The sequence below is a fragment of the Hemitrygon akajei genome, chromosome 10, assembly GCF_048418815.1.
Source record: "Hemitrygon akajei chromosome 10, sHemAka1.3, whole genome shotgun sequence".
NCBI classification, from domain to species: Eukaryota; Metazoa; Chordata; class Chondrichthyes; order Myliobatiformes; family Dasyatidae; genus Hemitrygon; species Hemitrygon akajei.
The window spans coordinates 154,064,249-154,085,570 of NC_133133.1; the positions used below are offsets into that span (position 1 = coordinate 154,064,249).

Sequence of the window (21,322 nt, forward strand, 5' to 3'; positions counted from 1 at the left end):
AATACTGAAATGACTGACTTTAGGTTTTCCTTCTCAAAAACAAGGAGAATTTGATCGTATTATGATCACCTGCCCCAAGGGTTCATTTACCTTCACATGGTACTAAATCAAAACTGATACATGAACAGGGCATCCCTGTACACCCTCATCTACCTGGGCCACATGTGAAAATCCAGGGTGCAGAGGCCCCAATCTGAGAGTGTCTGACAGCATGCAACAAGAAAAAATTGTGATGGGGTTTATAAACTTTGTCTCCTGTCAAAAACTATTAAAACACCACACAACTTCAAGTTTCTTAGTATTCAGATATTTAAGAAAATGTAAAAATTAAATACATTATATAAAAAAATTAAGAAGTGTAAAACAAAATGAAGACAGCTAAAGCACTGAGCAACACGCACAAAGTGCTGGAGGAACTCAGCAGGCCAGGTAGCATCTATGGAAAAGAGCATTGTCGATGTTTCGACCCAAGACCCCCCAGTCCAAAATGTCAACTGTACTCTTTTCCATAGATGCTGCCTAGCCTGCTGAGTTCCTCCAGCAATTCATGTGTGTTGCTCGGATTTCAGCATCTACAGATTTTCTCTTGTTTGTGATTGGATTAAAGCACTGAGATAGTTGCAAAAATTAAGACGAAATACAGTTCATTTTTTAATCTTGTCTTCTCTCCACCTCCTAATCTGCAGGTTTACATAGAATTCCTGGTAAAATCAATAGGGCCTGAGATCCTTTACAATAACTGGAATCCCAGCAAAATTGGGCTCCGTCAGTGGACTTGTTGTGGAGTCTAGCAAAAAGACATTGTAACTGATGCAGAAGCCACTCTAATGAGCTTTGGACTTTCACATTCAGGGCTTAAACAGCTGAGTTAAGGAAAATATAACATGGAGGTATGGAATGTAAATGAACTGAAATGAATATTTAATATACTGGTATACAGTATTTAGTGAACAATTTGGATTCTGGAAATATAGTAGGCTAAGAATGCTATAGAGTCTAATATTGATAGTTCTGAAGAGAATTGGGCATTGCATTTGTGATTATTGCCATAAACTATGAATTAAATTTGAGTTACCAAGGACCAAAGTAAACTATTTCCTCTGGGTCCTTCTGAAGCTGTTACTGTTCCCATGGTGATGGGTGCTTATGGGTGGAATTATGTAGCATTGTTATATAGAGAATGTCAGTTACCAGATATTGTATGACATCCTCTTGAAGGATTGGCACGTCTGACTATCATCAATATGCTTTATCATTATATGAGGAACACTAACACATGAATTCTAATGAATTTTGGAGTTGTACTTTCTCAATGAACTAACCAACAGACGAGGAACTATTTTAGTAATAATATTGTAGCTGGTGCACTAACTATAAAGCAGCTTCCTAGCATTCAAATTTTAACACCAAGGCATTACATTTATCCTTTACAGTGGATTAATAGTATAATGTAGCCTAAAATTGTTTCTCAAAATTATTGGTTATTCATCAGGTAGAGGCACAATAAGACCTTAGAACGCAGAACCATATATAAACTAAGTAGGCTTTTCAATCCTTTAACTTCCATCCACCATTCAGTAGAATTGTGACTGATCCTCTGCAATTTGCCAGTTGCTACAATAGCAATCTCAGTGATTCAGCATGCAACCTTAGATCATCTTTATTGACTTGAAATGTTTCCTTCCATTTAGTTAATTTTTTAAATCTCCTTCTGCAAATGGCAATATGAAGACTGAGTTCAGTCAGGATTTCTCATCAGTGCATAAACAGCTTTTTCAATTATGGGCAATTAACAATAAATTTAAATAACATTCAGTAATTATCCTGTGAGGAAAATACTAATGCCTACAATAAAGACTACGATAACACAACGCTTAGAAAATATTACCAGAAGTCGACGAACACAACATGGGTTTTGTTTTTAAAAATATCAGTTTGGACTAACCTACCAGTGTCTCTTTTTTTGGAAGGAACTGGAAAGGTAGATGAGGGAGATCAACTGGTTATGATAAATTTGGATTTTCAGAAGGTCTTGGATAAAGGCAAAAAGATGAAAGATTTCTTCAAATGGTGGGTGGTGAGCCTATGGAATTCTAAATCACAGAAGGGGTGGAGAACATGTCAGTAAACACACATCAGGAGATAGATTTTGAGCTCTAAAAGCATCAAGGTGCACAGGAAGAAAGTTCAGAATCAGGTTTCATATCACTGGCATATGTCATGGAATTTGTTAATTTAGCAGCAGCAGTACAACTCAATACATGATAATATAGGACAAAAAATAAAATAACCAAGTAAATCAAATATATATATATATTAAAGAGTTAACTTAAAAATAGTGCAAGAACAGAAAGTTTTTTAAAAAAGTGAAGTAGTGTTCACGGGTTCAATGTCCATTTAGGAATCATATGGAAGAGGAGAAGAAGCTGCACCATTTTCCAACAAGAAATGATTTTGGAGGTTTCCCTAATTGTTTGTGCGCTTCTTATCTGAAACCACAAGGGTAAGCTACAAAGGATGGTACTGTCATGATGGAGTAACGCATGATTAAATCGTGTCTACTTTATTTTCATGTTCAAACTCAGAAGCCCATTGTCGTTTGGCATGCAATGATTGTGCCAAATGTAATGGCAATTTAATTAATCCTATTTGCCTACAGTATATATGGTCAGTATCCTTCCATCACCTGATTGATTGTGTTTCTAACTAAATACCTCTTGTATATAGCAAGGAGATGGTGGTGGACTTTAGGAGATCTAGGCCTCATATGGAGCCAGTGATCATTAATGGAGAATGTGTGGAGCAGGTTAAGACCTACAAGTATCTGGGAGTACAGTTAGACGAGAAGCTAGACTGGACTGCCAACACAGATGCCTTGTGCAGGAAGGCACAGAGTCGACTGTACTTCCTAAGAAGGTTGGCGTCATTCAATGTCTGTAGTGAGATGCTGAAGATGTTCTATAGGTCAGTTGTGGAGAGCGCCCTCTTCTTTGTGGTGGCGTGTTGGGGAGGAAGCATTAAGAAGAGGGATGCCTCACGTCTTAATAAGCTGGTAAGGAAGGCGGGCTCTGTCGTGGGCAAAGTACTGGAGAGTTTAACATCGGTAGCTGAGCGAAGGGCGCTGAGTAGGCTACGGTCAATTATGGATAACTCTGAACATCCTCTACATAGCACCATCCAGAGACAGAGAAGCAGTTTCAGCGACAGGTTACTATCGATGCAATGCTCCTCAGACAGGATGAAGAGGTCAATACTCCCCAATGCCATTAGGCTTTACAATTCTACCGCCAGGACTTAAGAACTTTTTAAAAGCTATTATTAATGCTTTTTGAGATAGTGATTTAGATGCATATCATATTTTTTACTGAGTTAAGTATTGTATGTAATTAGTTTTGCTACAACAAGTGTATGGGACATTGGAAAAAAAGTTGAATTTCCCCATGGGGATGAATAAAGTATCTATCTATCTATCACGTCTGCTTCTACCAACTCCCTTGGTAGTGCATTCCAGACACCTACCATAATGTAACAAAAAACTTCCCTTACACATCTCCTTTAAACTTTAGCCTTCTCACCATAAAACAACCCTGTTTACTTTTTGACGCTTCCACCCTTGGAAAATATCACTCACTGTATCTTTCAATTTTATACACTTTCAATCATGTATTTCTTCATCCTCTGCCACTGGAGAAAATAATATATAACTGAATACTCTAATCCAGTCCCATCCAGGTCAGCCTCTTCTGCACTCTCTCCAAAGCCTCACCATCCTGCCTATAAATCCAAGGATCAGAACTACACACAATAGCCAAAAAGCAGCCTAACTTGTTTTATGTAGCTGCAACACGACCTGCCAAGTTTTTGGAGTTGGAAGGTCTTGGCCCAAAACGTCAGCTGTTTACTCTTTTCCAGGTGTAATGGCCTAGTAAAGGTTTTACTGCTAATGTTGTAGGGTATGTCATGTAGAAAAAGCATGTTCTGCCTGTCATTGGGTTACCATTAATGATGAGAGATGTTTAGGAATGTTGTGTCATCCATCAGGAGGGTGGAGCTGGGAGAAGATTCTGGAGAAAGTTGGGGGAGCAGTTTTGTGCTGAATATTGGGGTGGGTCAAGGTCCTTTTCAGCAGGAGATGGAGGGAGAACTGGCCATAGAATTTGATCTGGTGGGAATAGCGATCCAATAGAGCCCAAGAGGGGAACTTTTACTGGGAAGCAGTGAATGGGATTTGGTGCTATTGTGTACATTGAAAACAATGGGCTTTGGAAGATGTAATGCCATCTGGTGACTGTTTAAGTATAATGAGCCCGTTTTGTTTTTTCTTTCTTTGTTTTAATAACTGTTTAACATTCTTAAATATACTTTATAATTGTATGCAGTGTACAATCTGTTATTTTTTACTGACAGGTGATTGCCGGGGGCAGTAAAACACTCAGCATTCACACAAACCTGGGTTTGGGTGGGTGAGACAGCCCAATCTCATGGATTTGGTGGGAACAAGTCATATACGCTCTAGACATATGAAGTCTGAGAAAGGTTAGTTAGAAAGGTTCCATCATTAGGTATTAATATTGAAGTAGTAAAATGGATTCAACAGTGGCTGGATGGGAGATGCCAGAGAGTAGTGGTGGATAACTGTTTGTCAGATTGGAGGCCGGTGACTAGTGGTGTGCCTCAAGGATCTGTACTGGGTCCAATGTTGTTTGTCATTTACATTAATGATCTTAATGGATCATTAATCCAGTGATCATTAATGGAGAATGTGTGGAGCAGGTTAAGACCTACAAGTATCTGGGAGTACAGTTAGACGAGAAGCTAGACTGGACTGCCAACACAGATGCCTTGTGCAGGAAGGCACAGAGTCGACTGTACTTCCTAAGAAGGTTGGCGTCATTCAATGTCTGTAGTGAGATGCTGAAGATGTTCTATAGGTCAGTTGTGGAGAGCGCCCTCTTCTTTGTGGTGGCGTGTTGGGGAGGAAGCATTAAGAAGAGGGACGCCTCACGTCTTAATAAGCTGGTAAGGAAGGCGGGCTCTGTCGTGGGCAAAGTACTGGAGAGTTTAACATTGGTAGCTGAGCGAAGGGCGCTGAGTAGGCTACGGTCAATTATGGATAACTCTGAACATCCTCTACATAGCACCATCCAGAGACAGAGAAGCAGTTTCAGCGACAGGTTACTATCGATACAGTGCTCCTCAGACAGGATGAAGAGGTCAATACTCCCCAATGCCATTAGGCTTTACAATTCTACCGCCAGGACTTAAGAACTTTTTAAAAGCTATTATTAATGCTTTTTGAGATAGTGATTTAGATGCATATCATATTTTTTACTGAGTTAAGTATTGTATGTAATTAGTTTTGCTACAACAAGTGTATGGGACATTGGAAAAAAAGTTGAATTTCCCCATGGGGATGAATAAAGTATCTATCTATCTATCTATCTGAGTGATGGGGTGGTAAATTGGATTAGTAAGTATGCAGATGATACTAAGGTAGGTGGCATTGTGGATAATGAAGTAGGTTTTCAAAGCTTGCAGAGAGATTTAGGCCAGTTAGAAGAGTGGGCTGAACGATGGCAGATGGAGTTTAATGCTGATAAGTGTGAGGTGCTACATTTTGGTAGGAATAATCCGAATAGGACATACATGGTAAATGGTAGGGCATTGAAGAATGCAGTAGAACAGAGTGATCTAAGAATAATGGTGCATAGTTCCCTGAAGGTGGAATCTCATGTGGATAGGCTGGTGAGGAAAGCTTTTGGTATGCTGGCCTTTATAAATCAGAGCATTGAGTATAGGAGTTGGGATGTAATGTTACATTGTTACATTACCTGTTACAATGTTACAATGTACAAGTATTGTGTACAGTTCTGGTCACTGAATTATAGGAAAGATGTCAACAAAATAGAGAGAGTACAGAGGAGATTTACTAGAATGTTACCTGGGTTTCTGCACCTAAGTTACAGGGAAAGGATGAACAAGTTAGGTCTTTATTCTTTGGAATGTAGAAGGTTGAGGGGGAGACTTGATAGAGGTATTTAAAATTATGAGGGGGATAGATAGAGTTGACGTGGATAGGTTTTTTCCATTGAGAGTAGGGGAGATTCAAACAAGAGGACATGAGTTGAGAGTTAGGGGGCAAAAGTTTAAGGGTAACACGAGGGGGAATTTCTTTACTCAGAGAGTGGTAGCTGTGTGGAACGAGCTTCCAGTAGAAGTGGTAGAGGCAGGTTCGATATTGTCATTTAAAGTAAAATTGGATAGATATATGGACAGGAAAGGAATGGAGGGTCATAGGTTGAGTGTGGGCCACTGGGACCAGGTGAGAGTAAGCCTTCGGTACAGACTAGAAGGGCCGAGATGGCCTGTTTCCATGCTGTAATTGTTATATGGTTATATGGCCGCGGAGTCCAATGGCTGTTAACGAGGGGCTAACGAGCCACATTTCCAGAGACTCCCAATAAACACAGGTTTCACAGAGATGCTGCCTTTCCTGCTGAGTTTTCCAGCATTTTGTGTTTGTTGCTTTGATTTCCAGCATCTGCAGATTTTTTCTTTATTTGAGCTAATGTTTATACGGAGTTCTCCAACAGATGGAAAGCAAGGATGCTACAGGTATATGCTTTCTGTACTATCTGATCCACTTTTGTTGCCACCTTCAGGAAGCTATGGACTTGCAATCCCTGTACATCAATGTTCTTAAGGTCTGCTCATTCACTGTGCATTTTCATCTTCAATTTGACATCCCAAAATGTATCACCTGCAGAATCTAATTCCATCTACCACTTTGCTGCCAAACTTTCCAACTAATTTTATCCTGCTGTAACCTTAACTTTCCTCATGGTCCAGAACACCAACAGTTTTCCAGTCATTTGTAAACTTATTAAGAAGCCCACCTACATTTTTAGATCCCTCCTCTGCTCAAATCCTATCCAATCTTGTGTCATAACTGAAGCATCCAATTCAGGGAGCATTCCAATAAATTTCCTTTGCACTCTCTTCAGTGCAATCACATTCTCCTTGAAGTGTGGTAACCAGAAATGCATACAAGTCCAGCAGTGAGCTAACAATGTTTTATAAATTTGTACCACAATTTCCTTACTCTAATATTCTGTACCCCGGCTGTTGTGTATTTAATATTTCAGTAATATTTGAGTAATATTGTAAATACATCATGTGATTAAGATTTCTTCATTGTTTACATAATTTATTATGGGCTATATATAAAAGTACATGAATGGCATATGTCATTACAGCATCAGGTCCGTGAAAAGTGGGTGATAATAATCATAAATTTTTTTAAAAAAAGCAGAACTGGCTGGCTACATTGAAAGGCAGACACCCTCAAATGCACAAGGGGTAACTGGATTTTGTATACTGAGCAAATTGAACAGTATTGTGAAGCAAATGGAATAGCCAATGAAAAGCGAGTGACAGTTTGGCTGGGTGCATTGGGTGGAAAAACATACAGTATGCATATAAGTTTGACAGCTAAAGTGAGCTTTGCTGATATTGTGAAAGTAATGCAGGAATGTTTAGAACCGAAACACTGCTCATTGCAGAGTGCTTTAGGTTTCATAAGCAGAATCAAAAGGAAAGGGAGCCCACTTCAGCATGCACGGTTAAATTGAAGATATTGTCTGAGCATTATCAGTTCAGTGACGGGCTTAATGATGCACTGAGAGGTGGTTTACTTCGTGGGATGGTACAAGAAAGCATTCAGAAATTGCTCCTAACTGAAGCAGAACTTCAGATAGCGTTAGATAGAGCTCTTAAAGATAGCAGAGTCAAGGGATATGGGGAGAAGGCAGGAACGGGGTACTGATTGTGGATGATCAGCCATGATCACAGTGAATGGTGGTGCTGGCTCGAAGGGCCGAGTGGTCTACTCCTGCACCTATTGTCTATTAACTCTCATTTAAAAGAGCAATTGAAATCGCTGTATCAATGGAAACAGCAGCCAGAGGCACAATTGAGTTGTAGTCAGGTATGAAAGTAAGCATGAACAAAATTGCAACATCTAAACTGCCTGGCTAAACAAATTGTTACCATTGTGGGCTCACATGCACCAGACCAATGCAAATTTCAAGGTAAAACTTGCAGGATACATACAAAAAGCATGCCAGGCAGTCACAAAAAGCATTGCACATGGGAGAGAAAAAAGATTAAAAAGTCAAGTTGCAGTTGTAAAAAGAGCACTAATCTGCATGCTGTTGATGAAAAATCTGATAATGATGAGAGTAACACAGGACTGAATAGGCTTGAGATTTACAATGTGAAAACTAACAAGACTCATGTAATATGGCTTATACCAGAAATGAATGGCAAATTAATTAAAATGGAATTGGATACAGGCTCAACTGTTTCAATTAGGTCACAAAATGAGTTTGAGTGGCAGTTCAAAGAAGCTGAACTGAAGCCTGTAGATATCCAGCTAATAACTTGCATTGGAGAAAAGATAACTCCTGTGGGAATGATATTAGTTACAATGAAATACAACAGCCAACATGTCACACTAGGCTTGTATGTGGTTAGTATTTTGGGGACATGATTGGCGAGACAAATACAACTTAATTGGAGATCTGTCCACAATTTGCATGCCACATCCACAGCAATAGAGACAATTGAAAGTGAACTAAGAAAGGTACTGGATGTTGCCACAGCAGTGTTCAAAGATGGCATTGGAAAACTCAGACGTATCAAAGGTGTAGTGTAGTGTCGGCCTCCGTTAGTCTCGATAGACCATGGATTTGCACTTTGGAAAGTTTCCAGGACGCAAGCCTGGGCAAAAAATTTTTTAATGGAAGACTGACTGTTGCCCAAGCTGCAAGACTCCTCTCTCCATGCCCCCAATGTTGCCCAAGGGAAGAGCATTAGGACCCATACAGCTTGGCATCGGTGTTGTCGCAGAGCAATGTGTGGTTAAGTGCCTTGCTCAAGGACACACACACAGCCTCAGCCAAGGCTCGAACTAGTGACCTTCAGATTAACCACTTGACCACGTGCCAACACGTATCAAAGGTATAATAGTCTTAAATGAAAATGCTACACCCAAGTTTTAAAAGTCTCTCTGGTTCCTTATACCATCTGTGATAAAGTAGCCAGAGAGTTAGATTGGAAGGAAGTTGAAGAAATTCTCTCCAAGGTTGAGTGAAGCCCATGGGCAATACCAGTGGTCCCAGTAGCCAATAAGAATGCACCTGTCAGAATTGGTGGTGATTTCAGGGTTACGATCAACAAGTAGAACATTACCCACTGACCAGGACAGAGATAGTTTTGCAAACCTTTCTGGAGGGAAACACTTCAGCAAAGTGGGCTTAGCTGAGGCCTACCTACAGATGGAGATGGAAGAGTCCAAAATGCTTCTCACTATAAACACTCAGAAAGGACTTTACTGCTATAATAGGCTTATTTTTTTTGAGTAGCATCTGTACCTGCACTTTGGCAGAAAGCTATGGACCAGGTGCTGCAAGGCTGCCCACGCATTCAGTCCTACATCATCGTTACCAGTAAGGATAACAAAGAACATCTCCAAAATCTCAAAATAGTGATAAAACGATTAGAAGATTATGTGCTCAGAGCATGACACAACATGTGTGAATTCTTTAAGCCAAGCTCACTTACTGTAGTCATAGCATTACAAGTTTATACAAGTGCGCTGAGAAAATTCATGCAGTGGTGGATGCCCCAAAGCCAAAGGACATGTCACCCTTGTGTTCCATTTTTAGGATTTGTCAATTACTGTAACAGGTTCCTGCTGAACCTGGCTACTGTGCTCCATCCTTTGAACTCACTTCTGCAGGTCAGGAAGAAATAGCAAAGAACAAAGCAGTGTGAGGTGGCTTTCAGAAAGGCACCAGACACTGTACTCACACATTATGATCCACATCGTCCATTGAAGTTTGTCTGTGATGCCTCACCTTATGGTAGAGGTGCAGTGTTAACACGTATGATGAGTGATGGAAGTGAATGCCTGACAGCCTTTGCATCATGTTCCCTTACCACTGCAGAGATTGACAGAGAGACTTTAAGTCTGGTTTGGGGTGTAAAACATTTCAACCAATAATTGTATGGGAGAGAGTTTATACTCATTACTGATCATCAACCACTAACGTCAATTTTTAATCCACAGAAGGGTGTTCTACCAAGTGCAGCGATAGGCTGGGTTTCTTGGAGGTCACAATTACAAGATCAAATTCCAGAGGATGATTAATCATGGAAATTTTGATGGATTGTCCTGTTTGTTTTTGAAAAAGGAAATAACTGAAAAAAGTTACAACAAAGAGGACACTCCTCTTGGTGTATTCTTCCTGATGCAGGTTGAAAGTATCCGTATCACAACCGAGATGATCGAAAGGGAAACCAGAAAAGACCCCACGCTGTCTCAGCTTTACATGGCAACCCAAAATGGCTGAAATGTGCAGTAGAAACTCCAGTTCTCCCATTTTTACCAATGCTGGGTTTAACTTGCCCTTTTCGGGGGTTGTTTTACGTGGGGATTGAGAGTTGTACCGTCCAAGTTGAGGACTTATGTTGGAGAAGCTACTGTACATGCCAGTCATCCAAGTGTGGTCGAAATGAAACGGTTGACCCAAAGCTTTGTTTGGTGGCCTGGGATAGATCAGCACATCAATCAGCTTGCCATGCACTGTTCGGGATGCCAACATGTTCAGAAGATGCCAAGAGCAGTGCCTGGGAGTGGCTTGCATCGCGGTGGCAGAGATCTGCGGATTTTGCCGGGTCGTTCAAAGACACAAATTTCTTCGTCGTAGTGGATGCAGCTACAAAGTGCCCAGAAGTGCTCCCAATAGCCTCCCCTACCACCTCATAGATGGCTGATGTGTTGAAAAGTCTCTTCTTAGGGACTAGTGTTCCAGAACACTTAGTGACCGACCACATTTTATTGCGGAACAGTTTCAGCCATTCCTGACAATGATTGGAATTAACCTGTACCGTACCATGCAGTTACAAATGGCTTGTTGGAAAAGTTTGTCCAGAGTCTAAAGAACACACTGCGAGCAATAGCAGCAGAACACATTACACTAGCACTGAACCAGAAGCTCGTCAATGTCCTCCTTGCACATCACAATGCAGCACACTCCACAACCAACAACTCACCAGCTATCCTGTTCCTGGTTCATCCCTTGCGCGCGCGCTAGGTTCTACTCAAACCCAATCTCAGGAGTATGCAGGGCAATCAGCTGAGACAAACTGAAGGCTCCTCAATCAAGGACATTCAATGTTTCACTCCTGAACAAGCAGTCCTGGCATGGGACGACAGAGGTGATCTAAAGTGAGTACATGTGAAGATTAAGGATAGAACTGGACCACTCTCCTACAGTGGAGATGGTGTCTGACGTCATCTGGAGCTGACACAGTAAGTAGTTGAGGAGTGCATTCAATTGTTGGAGAAGAAAGGTGTCCGGAGTTGTCGGAACTATTTCCTGCAGTCCTGGAGTGAACTCCTACAACTACCACAGAGGCCCCAGAACCTGAGATTGTTTTAAAGCCATAAGTCTACCTGCCATGTTATAGTGAACTGCATTTTATATATATATACACATATAATTTTCCCTATATTTAAATGTGTGTGTGTATATATATTGAGTCTGCTCTGCTATTTCATCATGGCTGATCCAATTTTCCTCTCAGCCCCAATCTCTTGCCTTCTCCTCATATTCTTTTATGCCCTGACCAATCAAGAATCTATCAACCTGTCTTAAATATACATAAAGACTTGGCCTCCACAGTTGCCTGTGGCAAAGAATTCCACAGATTCACCACTCTCTGGCTAACAAAATTCCTCAAGTCTATTCTAAAAGGACACCCCTCTATTCTGAGGCTGTGTCTTCTGGTCTTAGACTCTCCCACTATAGGAAACATCCTCTCCACATCCACTTTATCAACGCCTTTCACCATTCAGTAAGTTTCAATAAGGCCACCCCTTCATTCTTCTGAATACAGGCCCAGAGCCATCAAACGCTCTTCATATGACAAGCCATTCAATCCTGGAATCATTTTCATGAACGTCCTTTGAACGCTCTCCAATTTCAGCATATCCTTTCTAAGGGGCCCAAACCTGCTCACAATACTCCAAGTGAGGCTTCACCAGTGCTTTATAAAGTCTCAACATTACACCCATGCTATTCCTCTTGAAATGAATTACAACTTTGCATTTGTCTTCCGCACTGCAGACAGCCCACAAATTAACCACTGGGAAATCCTGCACAAGGAATCCCAAGTCTCTTTGCATCTCAGTTTTTATTTAAAGTTTCTTTCCATTTAGAAAATTGTCAACTGTTTCATTTCTTCTGTATTGAATTGTAGTTTATAGCTAAGCAGGAGTGTTGTGTATTTTGTATTTCAGTAAGTATTCTTCGTTGTTTACATACTACTTTAAGGGTTATATGTAAAAGTATGTGGATGGCATGTCATTTCACCACTGTACCATAAGAGCACACCTTACTAAAGAAACAAATTACACATGTACCTTCCAACTCTGTGTTTTTCTTTCAATTAGTTTTATGTTTTGAAGTTACAAAACACAACATAGCTACTAAGAACTATCTATATGCAGGCACAAGAGACTACAGATGGTGGAAGCCTGGAGCAACACACAAAGTGGTGGAGGAATTCAGAGGACCAGACAGCATCTGTGGAGGGAAATGGACAGTCGCTGCCTTTCGAAGTGTAGGTACATTCTATCCTTCCCAATAACTAAGTATCATGCATGCCTTCACTTCAGTGAATTGAAGTAGAAAAGAAAGGTACAAATACCCACTTGTTGCTACTCAGTAATCACCATCTTTGCTGAAGCCCCTTACTCACCAAAGCCCACGTACCATAATTGACTTCATTTGTAAAGTTCATACTTACAATTAAAACTCAGGTACCTCTTCACTTAAAAGCACTGTCTGGGAATTTAAGTTGCTCACTTTGACAAATAACATAACAAGAATTTAATGCTGAAGCTTTAAGGCGGCACTGGTGAGTCTTCACTTGGAGTATTGTGAGCAGTTTTGTGCCCTGATCTAAGGACGTGCTAAAATTGGTGAGGGTTCAAAGGAATGATTCAGGGAAAGAAAGGCTTATCATATGCAGTGTTTGATGGATCTGGACCTGTAATTACTGGAATTTAGAAGAACTTTGGGGCAGGGGTGTTGATTTCATTAAAACCTGTTGACTGTTAAAAAGCCTAGATAGAGTGGATGTTTTCCATAGTGGGGAAGAATAGGGCCAAAGGCCATGGTCTAAGAAAATAGAGGGGCAGCCATGGAGGCCCAGTCATTGGGTGTATTTAAGGTGGGAGTTGATATTCTTGGTGGAAGACAGGAGAATGGGGTTGTGGGGGAAATGGATCGGCCATGAAATGACAGAGATTTGATGGGCTGAATGGCCTAATTCTGCTCCTATATCTTAGTCTTATAAACTAAGCTAAATGATCTGTACTGTAGATTTTCATTCAGTGATACAGTGTGGAGTAGGCCCTTCCAGCCCCTTAAGCCACACCGCCCCAGCAACATCAATTAACCCTAACTTAATCTTGGGACAATTTACAATGAACAATTAGACTTCCCAGTAGGTTAACGATTTAGATGATGGCATTGAGAATAACATCAGCAAATTTGCTGATGATACTAAGCTGGGTGGCAGTGTGACATGTGATGTTATGAGAATTCAGGGTGATTTGGATAGGCTGGGTGAGTGGGCAGATGACGTTTAATGTGAATAAGTGTGAGGTTATCCACTTTGGGAGTAAGAACAGGAAGGCAGATTATTATCTGAACGGTGTAGAGTTAGGTAAGGGAGAAATACAGAGATCTAGGAGTCCTTGTTCATCAGTCACTGAAGGTGAATGAGCAAGTGCAGCAGGCAGTGAAGAAGGCTAATGGAATGTTGGCCTTTATTACAAAGGGAATTGAGTACAAGAGCAAGGAAATCCTCTTGCATTTGTACAGAGCCCTGGTGAGACCACATCTGGAGTATTGTGTACAGTTTTGGTCTCCAGGGTTAAGGAAGGACATCCTGGCTGTAGAGGAAGTGCAGCGTAGATTAACGAGGTTAATTCCTGGGATGTCTGGACTGCCTTACGCAGAGAGGTTAGCGAGACTGGGCTTGTACACGCTGGAATTAAGGAGATTGAGAGGGGATCTGATTGAAACATATAAGATTATTAAGGGATTGGACAAGATAGAGGCAGGAAATATGTTCCAGATGCTGGGAGAGTCCAGTACCAGAGGGCATGGTTTGAGAATAAGGGGTAGGTCATTTAGGACAGAGTTAAGGAAAAACTTCTTCTCCCAGAGAGTTGTGGGGGTCTGGAATGCACTGCCTCGGAAGGCAGACGAGGCCAATTCTCTGGATGCTTTCAAGGAGCTAGATAGGTATCTTATGGATAGGGGAATCAAGGGATATGGGGACAAGGCAGGAACCGGGTATTGATAGTAGATGATCAGCCATGATCTCAAAATGGCGGTGCAGGCTCAAAGGGCCGAATGGTCTACTTCTGCACCTATTGTCTTTGGACTGTGGGAGGAAACCAGGGTGTCTGGGGGAAAAAACCTATTAATTTCATAGGGAAAACATGGAGACTCCATACAGAACAGTACCAGGACTGAACTCTGGCACATGCTAACCCCTATACTACCATGGCTCTTTACCTTCTCTCACCTACTGAGGTCTGCACTCCAAAACCACTGAACTCTGGGATCTACTGTGCAAAACTTGGAGCCTAGCCTCTTCATGTGGACACATCAGGTTTCACCTTTGTACTCCAGAGCATTGATCAAGTTGCAATATCCTTGGTTATGAAGTGGAGTCAACACTTAGACAATTATCCATGTTATAATGCAGTCTCTGTCCATGAAGTACACAGCTTCTTTCAATCACAGAAAACCATTCATCCTGTTAACCAAATGAATACTTATGTACTTCAATTAGACAAACTTAATGTTACCCATAAACGCAACAATAGATTACTCAAATCATTGCTCAACAGCTGTAATGTGCATCTTCAGGTCGTCCATGCATGTCTTGAAAATGCAGTTTCGACTTTTGTCATCAGAGTTGGTGTGTCAGCTTCCAGCTGAGTTAGTGTGGGGGCAGCAGTGAGAGTAGTGGAGTGCAGCAGGGCAAATCTTCAACTAGTGACAAGCCTTTCAGCCCACAAAGTTGTGCTGAACATGTCCCTACCTTAGAAATGACTAGGTTTACCCATAGCCCTACATTTTTCTAAGCTCCACGTACCTATCTAAAAGTCTCTTAAAAGACCCTATCGTATCCGCCTCCACCGCCGTTGCCAGCAGCCCATTCCACGCACTCAACACTCTCTTGAGTAAAAAACTTACCCCTGACATCTCCTCTGTACCCATTCCCCAGCACTTTAAACCTCTGTCCTCTTGTGGCATCCATTTCAGCCCTGGGGAAAAGCCTCTGACTATCCACATGATCAATGCCTCATCATCTTATACTGGTCACCTCTCATCCCCTGTCGCTCCAAGGAGAAAAGGCCGAGTTCACTCAACCTGTTTTCATAAGGCATGCTCCCCAATCCAGGCAGCATCCTTGTAAATCTCCTCTGCACCCTTTCTATGGTTTCCACATCCTATAGTGAGGCAACCAGAACTGAGCAAGTGGGGTCTGAACAGGGTCCTACATAGCTGCAACATTACCTCTCGGCTCCTAAATTCCATTCCACAATTGATGAAGGCCAATACACCATATGCCCCCTTAACCACAGAGTCAACCTGCGTAGCTGCTTTGAGCGTCCTATGGAGTCGGACCCCAGGATCCCTCTGATCCTCCACACTGAGGCACACCACTGGTCACTGACCTCCATGCAGAGTAAGATCTGTCTACAACATATTTCTATTTCTACATTCTCATTATACATACATATTTTGACCAGTGAAATTTCACTGATAACTATCTCCTTGGTGCTGCAGAGATGTTTTCTGTAGATTTGCAAAGCCAGGGTGCTTCCAAATTCTCTTCACAGGAATAGGGAGCTATTACTTCCAAACTCCATGGTGTGCATGCACAACAAATCGCACAGACAATAGTATTTTGGCACATTCTCTTTAATTGCATTTGTAGACAAGCATTTCTTTTCCTGTGATGGGAACCATTCTTTAAGTTTTATCATGTAAAGCAACCTCAAAAAACATAATTTTGCTAAAATCTTCCAATTTTCACTTAAATCAGAACATGAGCATAAGAGTGGATGCTTCCCAAAATCTACAATACACCATAAAATGTGTGCAATTTATTTCAGAGATTACAAAATGCTGAAAGCTAGAATCTAAAAATTCAACTGTTTCAAGCAGCTCAGGTTAATATTATTAGGATAATAAAATTAGGATTAAGTCATTAGTGTCATAGAATAAGGTAGCACTGTAATGCAAAAAATGTTGACTGATATGGGATTTTGCCCTCTCAATCTTACTAAGGGGCAAGATGAGAGATATTCTGTCAACCCCCTCATAGAAAACTTAGATGGGATCCTGAGAGTCTTTGTCATCTGGTCTTCCAAACCATGAAATTAAATACATTGATTCAATGTTTCTAAATTTGACTAAAGAGATTAAAAAAAAAAGCATGGTCTTATTTGAACTTCAAACAAGGTTCCAGAAATTCAGTGAACAACTCCAGTCCTGTTTAAGCAACTGGATGCTGCAGCAATTTTATTCAAATACTGATTCCACTTATTGCCTAGAACAAATGTGAAGAATGGAGTGGGGCAACGGCAGTTACACCGGGCAGGAAAAATACAGGGAATCTCCGAGGCAGGTGACTCAGTTGAGGTGTCTGTTCCTCCAGATCCCAACACGATCCAGGTAAGAAATTTGAGATCCTAGGTTTTATTTACTCAGAATACAGTCGTCAGTGGATCAAGCATCAGGGAGGCACACTCCAAGTTTCAGCCTGGTGATGGTGAAATAGTGGTAATCCACTGATGCATGTGCAATTGATATCACAACCACCTATTCTATCACTTTGCTTGTATGCAATGGAGGGCTTGGGCTTAGGAAGTGTTGCAAAGCAGCTGCACTGAGTTGTGGCAATGCACTACAGAAAGAATAAAACCGTTGCCTGGATAGGATGATGATGATGATAACATTGTACTGATAAGGCAGACTCCAAGGATCAAGCTTCTTGAACTGTGTTGCTGTTATAGCCTTGCAGGCTGTGGAAAGATACTGGTAAATTCAGAAAACCATTCAGGCTGGCATCTCTAACCTCAGAAAAGATAGCATACCTTAGTTATAGCTACAAACACTTGAATAGTACAAATCCTACTTACTAGCCAAAGCCTGAATGTTGTCTCCATCTTATTATATATGGAAATTGACTGTGGGATGTTGCAAGTGGTGCTGAAGATCTTGGAAGTAACTATCCATTTTTGAACTGAAGGGAAGATGTTAATGTTGGGACACTGCCCCGAGGAAGTTTATAGCAAATGCAGTAGGCTGCGTAAATGGTCAACAATCATCACCATCTGTCTTTGTACCAGCTATGAATCTGGCACTCATCAATTACAGTGATTCCACTGACTTAAGGCTTCATGGGTCCTATTCAGTGCCATTAAGAACAAATACTCAGTTTTTATCTTTGATATATGCCTCTTATCTGTCGATATCACAGGACTGCATTTTTCATTAATTAGTGAACAGCTGTTTGGACAGATGGCCTCAGCAGCCTGCTGAACGGTACAGGTCAATAACAGCCATGCTCAGACCACCCTGAAAACACTGCCATGGTTTGACTGTTATACAGTAGCACATTTCAATATGCGTTTCTTCATATGTTCTCACATGCAGAAACTTGGGAAGATTTTTAAAGAAATGTTGTATATTGTATGAGAAGATCTTTTGTTCAGCAATACCATCTTAAAAGTATGCAATTAGGAAATATTAGTTCTTCGTTGTAAAACTAATGTACATCAACATGTGATACAGCAATGAAAAGCAAATGTTATTCATTATTGAATATTTGTTACCTTAGGGAAACAGCAACAAATTAGATTAAAAATGCATTTATAAATTGATAGGTTAACCAGAACAGAGCAAGTCAAATTAATGTGATACAGCTTCTTGGTCTACATTATAAATTGTGGGATTTAAAAACTGCAAGATCTACCAACCATATCCTCTGATTATGATAAACATTCCCTGCTGCAGGTTAAGATCTATTAATTTCCAACAAGTATTAAGCTCAAAGATATTACAAAGAATATTAACTGAAAATGAGGGGTCTTATATTAATTTCTCCCATTAACAAAATACTATTCCATTCTTTTAAAAAAAATCAAACCTCCAAAATTAATCCTGCAGATGTATTAACAGATTTCAATAAAACCTACAAGATGACTTTGTTATAAACATCTGATTTGATACCTGTGATTGAAAATACATGTGTATTTAGAAGCCACAAGCTGAGGTTCTTTTTAGGTACTAGTAAATTTAGTGTACACAATGAGCATGGACTTCAAAATATACAATCAGAAATGACAGAGCTCTCAACTAGCTGTTTCATGAATATGACAATTGGCTCTAATAGAGGAACAAATATCTTTTCTTAAAATTAGCTTTAATTATATTTTTCAGAGTATATTTATATCAATTGGCAGTAATCCATTAATGTAGATTTCACACACCTGCCTGCACAGCACATTTTGCTTCAGATGCTAAATATCTTTTTATTCAGTCTACATACAACACTCATTCCCACCTATGGCTGTAGAGATGTTACAATTGTATGAATACAAACATTTAGGCATCCACAAAAAGATCTAGAAAAATCTGATTTTCTTATTTTTGAAATGCCATATTACCAACCTACTGATAATATTGGAAACATGTTTAGAAAAGAAACTACCAGTATTTTCTAATTGAAAGGCAGCTGTTCTAATTCAACCTAATGACAAGAACCAGCTGCTTTTAGCAGCAATAGTCAGTGACAGACCAATGCATTAATAATTTTTAATTACTGTAATTCAGATGAATTTACAATCAAGTTTTGTCTATAAAACAGTAGGGAAGAATTCAATGATAAATATATGGACACAATAACTTCCTGATAAAATGGTAAGTCATGCTGCTAAAATTTCTTACCTTTAACCAATCAGGCTGTAGGACATCTTTTATTCTTAACAAAGGTAGGGAATCAGTAGCAATATTGTTCTGCATAGCACAACTCCCTGTATCAATTTATTCTTAATATGGTTACAGAAAAGAATTTGATACAAACCTTCCTGTGTTTGGACATTTTAACCACTCACAGAAGCTGTGGAATAAATTTATATCATTACAAATTGAATTTTTGTTTTATAAATAAATGTCACTCCAGTCATCTAATTGTTGAAGTATGACCACAAAGTACAGATCATTTCCCCTTTATTTTAAATGAAGACATTGAATATAGTAATCAGTCCATCATCTGAAGATTATGGTATGACTTGATAAATAATCTTTCTGAATTTCTTTGAAATAAAAACACTGAACAATTTAAAAGGCAGACCATCATCTGGAGGTAAAAAATAAACAACTTGATCAGTAATGTCTTGAGTGGTATTGAGACTGTAGAGGTTAGAATGTAACTAACAATTTATTTAGACAAAAGTTTGTGCAATCCGAAAATGTTTTTTTGCACACACCAGAAGTTGAGAATAGCTTGTGATCATTTTTTTCCATCCTGGCTTAATGCTAGTGTTCAAAATCATTTAAAATCGGAAGGGAGTGATTATTTATGTGGCCATCGAGTGCAGTTACCTGAAAAAAATATTTAAAAAGTTAAATTAAAATTATTTCTTAGCAGTGAAAAGTTAAATATGGTTAGACAAAGATACAAAATCAGTTTGAGAAGATGATAAATCATTTCCATTATCAGGCTTAGAGTTGTTTTTGTCTTCTGCCAAAATATCAGTGACATTCATTTCCAGTACATAATTATCACTAATTTTAGAAATTACAGATAAGTTTACTTTTTGGGTGATGTATTAATTGTGGTAGACCCACAACGAGACAATGGACTGGAAAAGTAGTAGATGTTACACGTTTAAGAATCCAGAGGCTTAGGTGAAAGGTTCTGGCAGTGAGAGTTCATGTTCCATTACAACAAATGATTAAATTCAAGGAATTAAACAAATCTGGAAAAATCTATTTGAAATAGTGACTATAAAGTCCTCAATGGAAGGAAATCTACTATCCTTACCCTACCCATTCAGATCTACAAGGTGCAATAATAATAATACAACAGCACTGGTCTTGATCTTGGTCAAGACATTGCAAAATTCTTCTAATCAACATTTGGGATATGTGTTTCCATTAGTAAGCCCTATCATAAACCAATCAAGCCAAATCCCCAGTCAGATTCATAGAAATGGACCCAAGACCAATATTGAGATTCCAGAATCTCCGTTCCATCTCTGGTAGCTTTTGTAAATTACTGGAGATAGAAAGAGACTTAACACAAAGGAAAATGATACCTCATTTCACTTATCTACCTGCCACAAATACATTTTTCCATAATAGCAGACACCAAAACCATTGTCTTGTGACTTTCCAGTGGCAGATTCTACTATACCAAGGACAACATCTATTGTGCTATGTTTACTAGCACCAGCACAGAGGCAGATTCAATATTGATCTAACAGACTTCAATGAAGAGCTGTGGAATATATCAACATCAGAAATGCATTTCACCACAAGGTGTAACCTCAAAGCTGAGGATTTTAACCAATTCCTTCATATCATGTCAAAATGTTAAATATACAAAATATAAGCCATAGTATCAAAGCTAATATATGGAAAAAGATGCCAAAATGAGACCCAGTACTAACTGAAATAGAATTCAACATAATTAAATTCTTATCAGACTATAATTACACAAACAGATGTAATGCAATTTTCATTGCACTGCAGCAAGTGATCAAGACTTAGAATTGAATATCCAAAGATATTCAAAATTTACATACATAATATTTCAATATTTTGAAAAACATGCAAAATTGCAAGGGAACAGGATTGGATAAGTGAGGAATGAAGGCATTGTAATAGAAAGAATAATTAGTTCAAACAAAGATAAGGAATCAGTCTGGGTGTAACTCTGTACCACTAATAACAGGGTGACATTGGTGGTATTTGCCTAGAGGTGTCCAAACAATGTACCAATGGCAGTGACTCAGCCAAGGAAGATCAGAAGACAGATTGCTGCAGCTAACGAAATTCATCGTGCTGGGCATAAGCATGGGGTTTGATGCTGGGTGGAATAAGAGAGAACTACTGTGCATTTTCTATGCTATTCCAGATTTGAGAGTGAACAA

The 21,322-nt window shown here is 39.7% G+C and overlaps 1 protein-coding gene across 2 annotated transcripts in view; it reads right to left on the minus strand.

Moving 5' to 3' along the window:
- Positions 1 to 18,570: 18,570 nt before the first annotated feature.
- ergic2 (ERGIC and golgi 2) overlaps positions 18,571 to 21,322 on the minus strand; it is a 56,108-nt gene continuing 53,356 nt past the window's right edge. For both annotated transcript variants that reach the window (XM_073059440.1, XM_073059438.1), the window contains exon 14: positions 18,571 to 19,769. In XM_073059440.1, the coding sequence (XP_072915541.1) occupies positions 19,704 to 19,769 (66 nt within the window). In that variant the 3' untranslated portion in view covers positions 18,571 to 19,703. The remainder of the gene's footprint in view (positions 19,770 to 21,322) is intronic.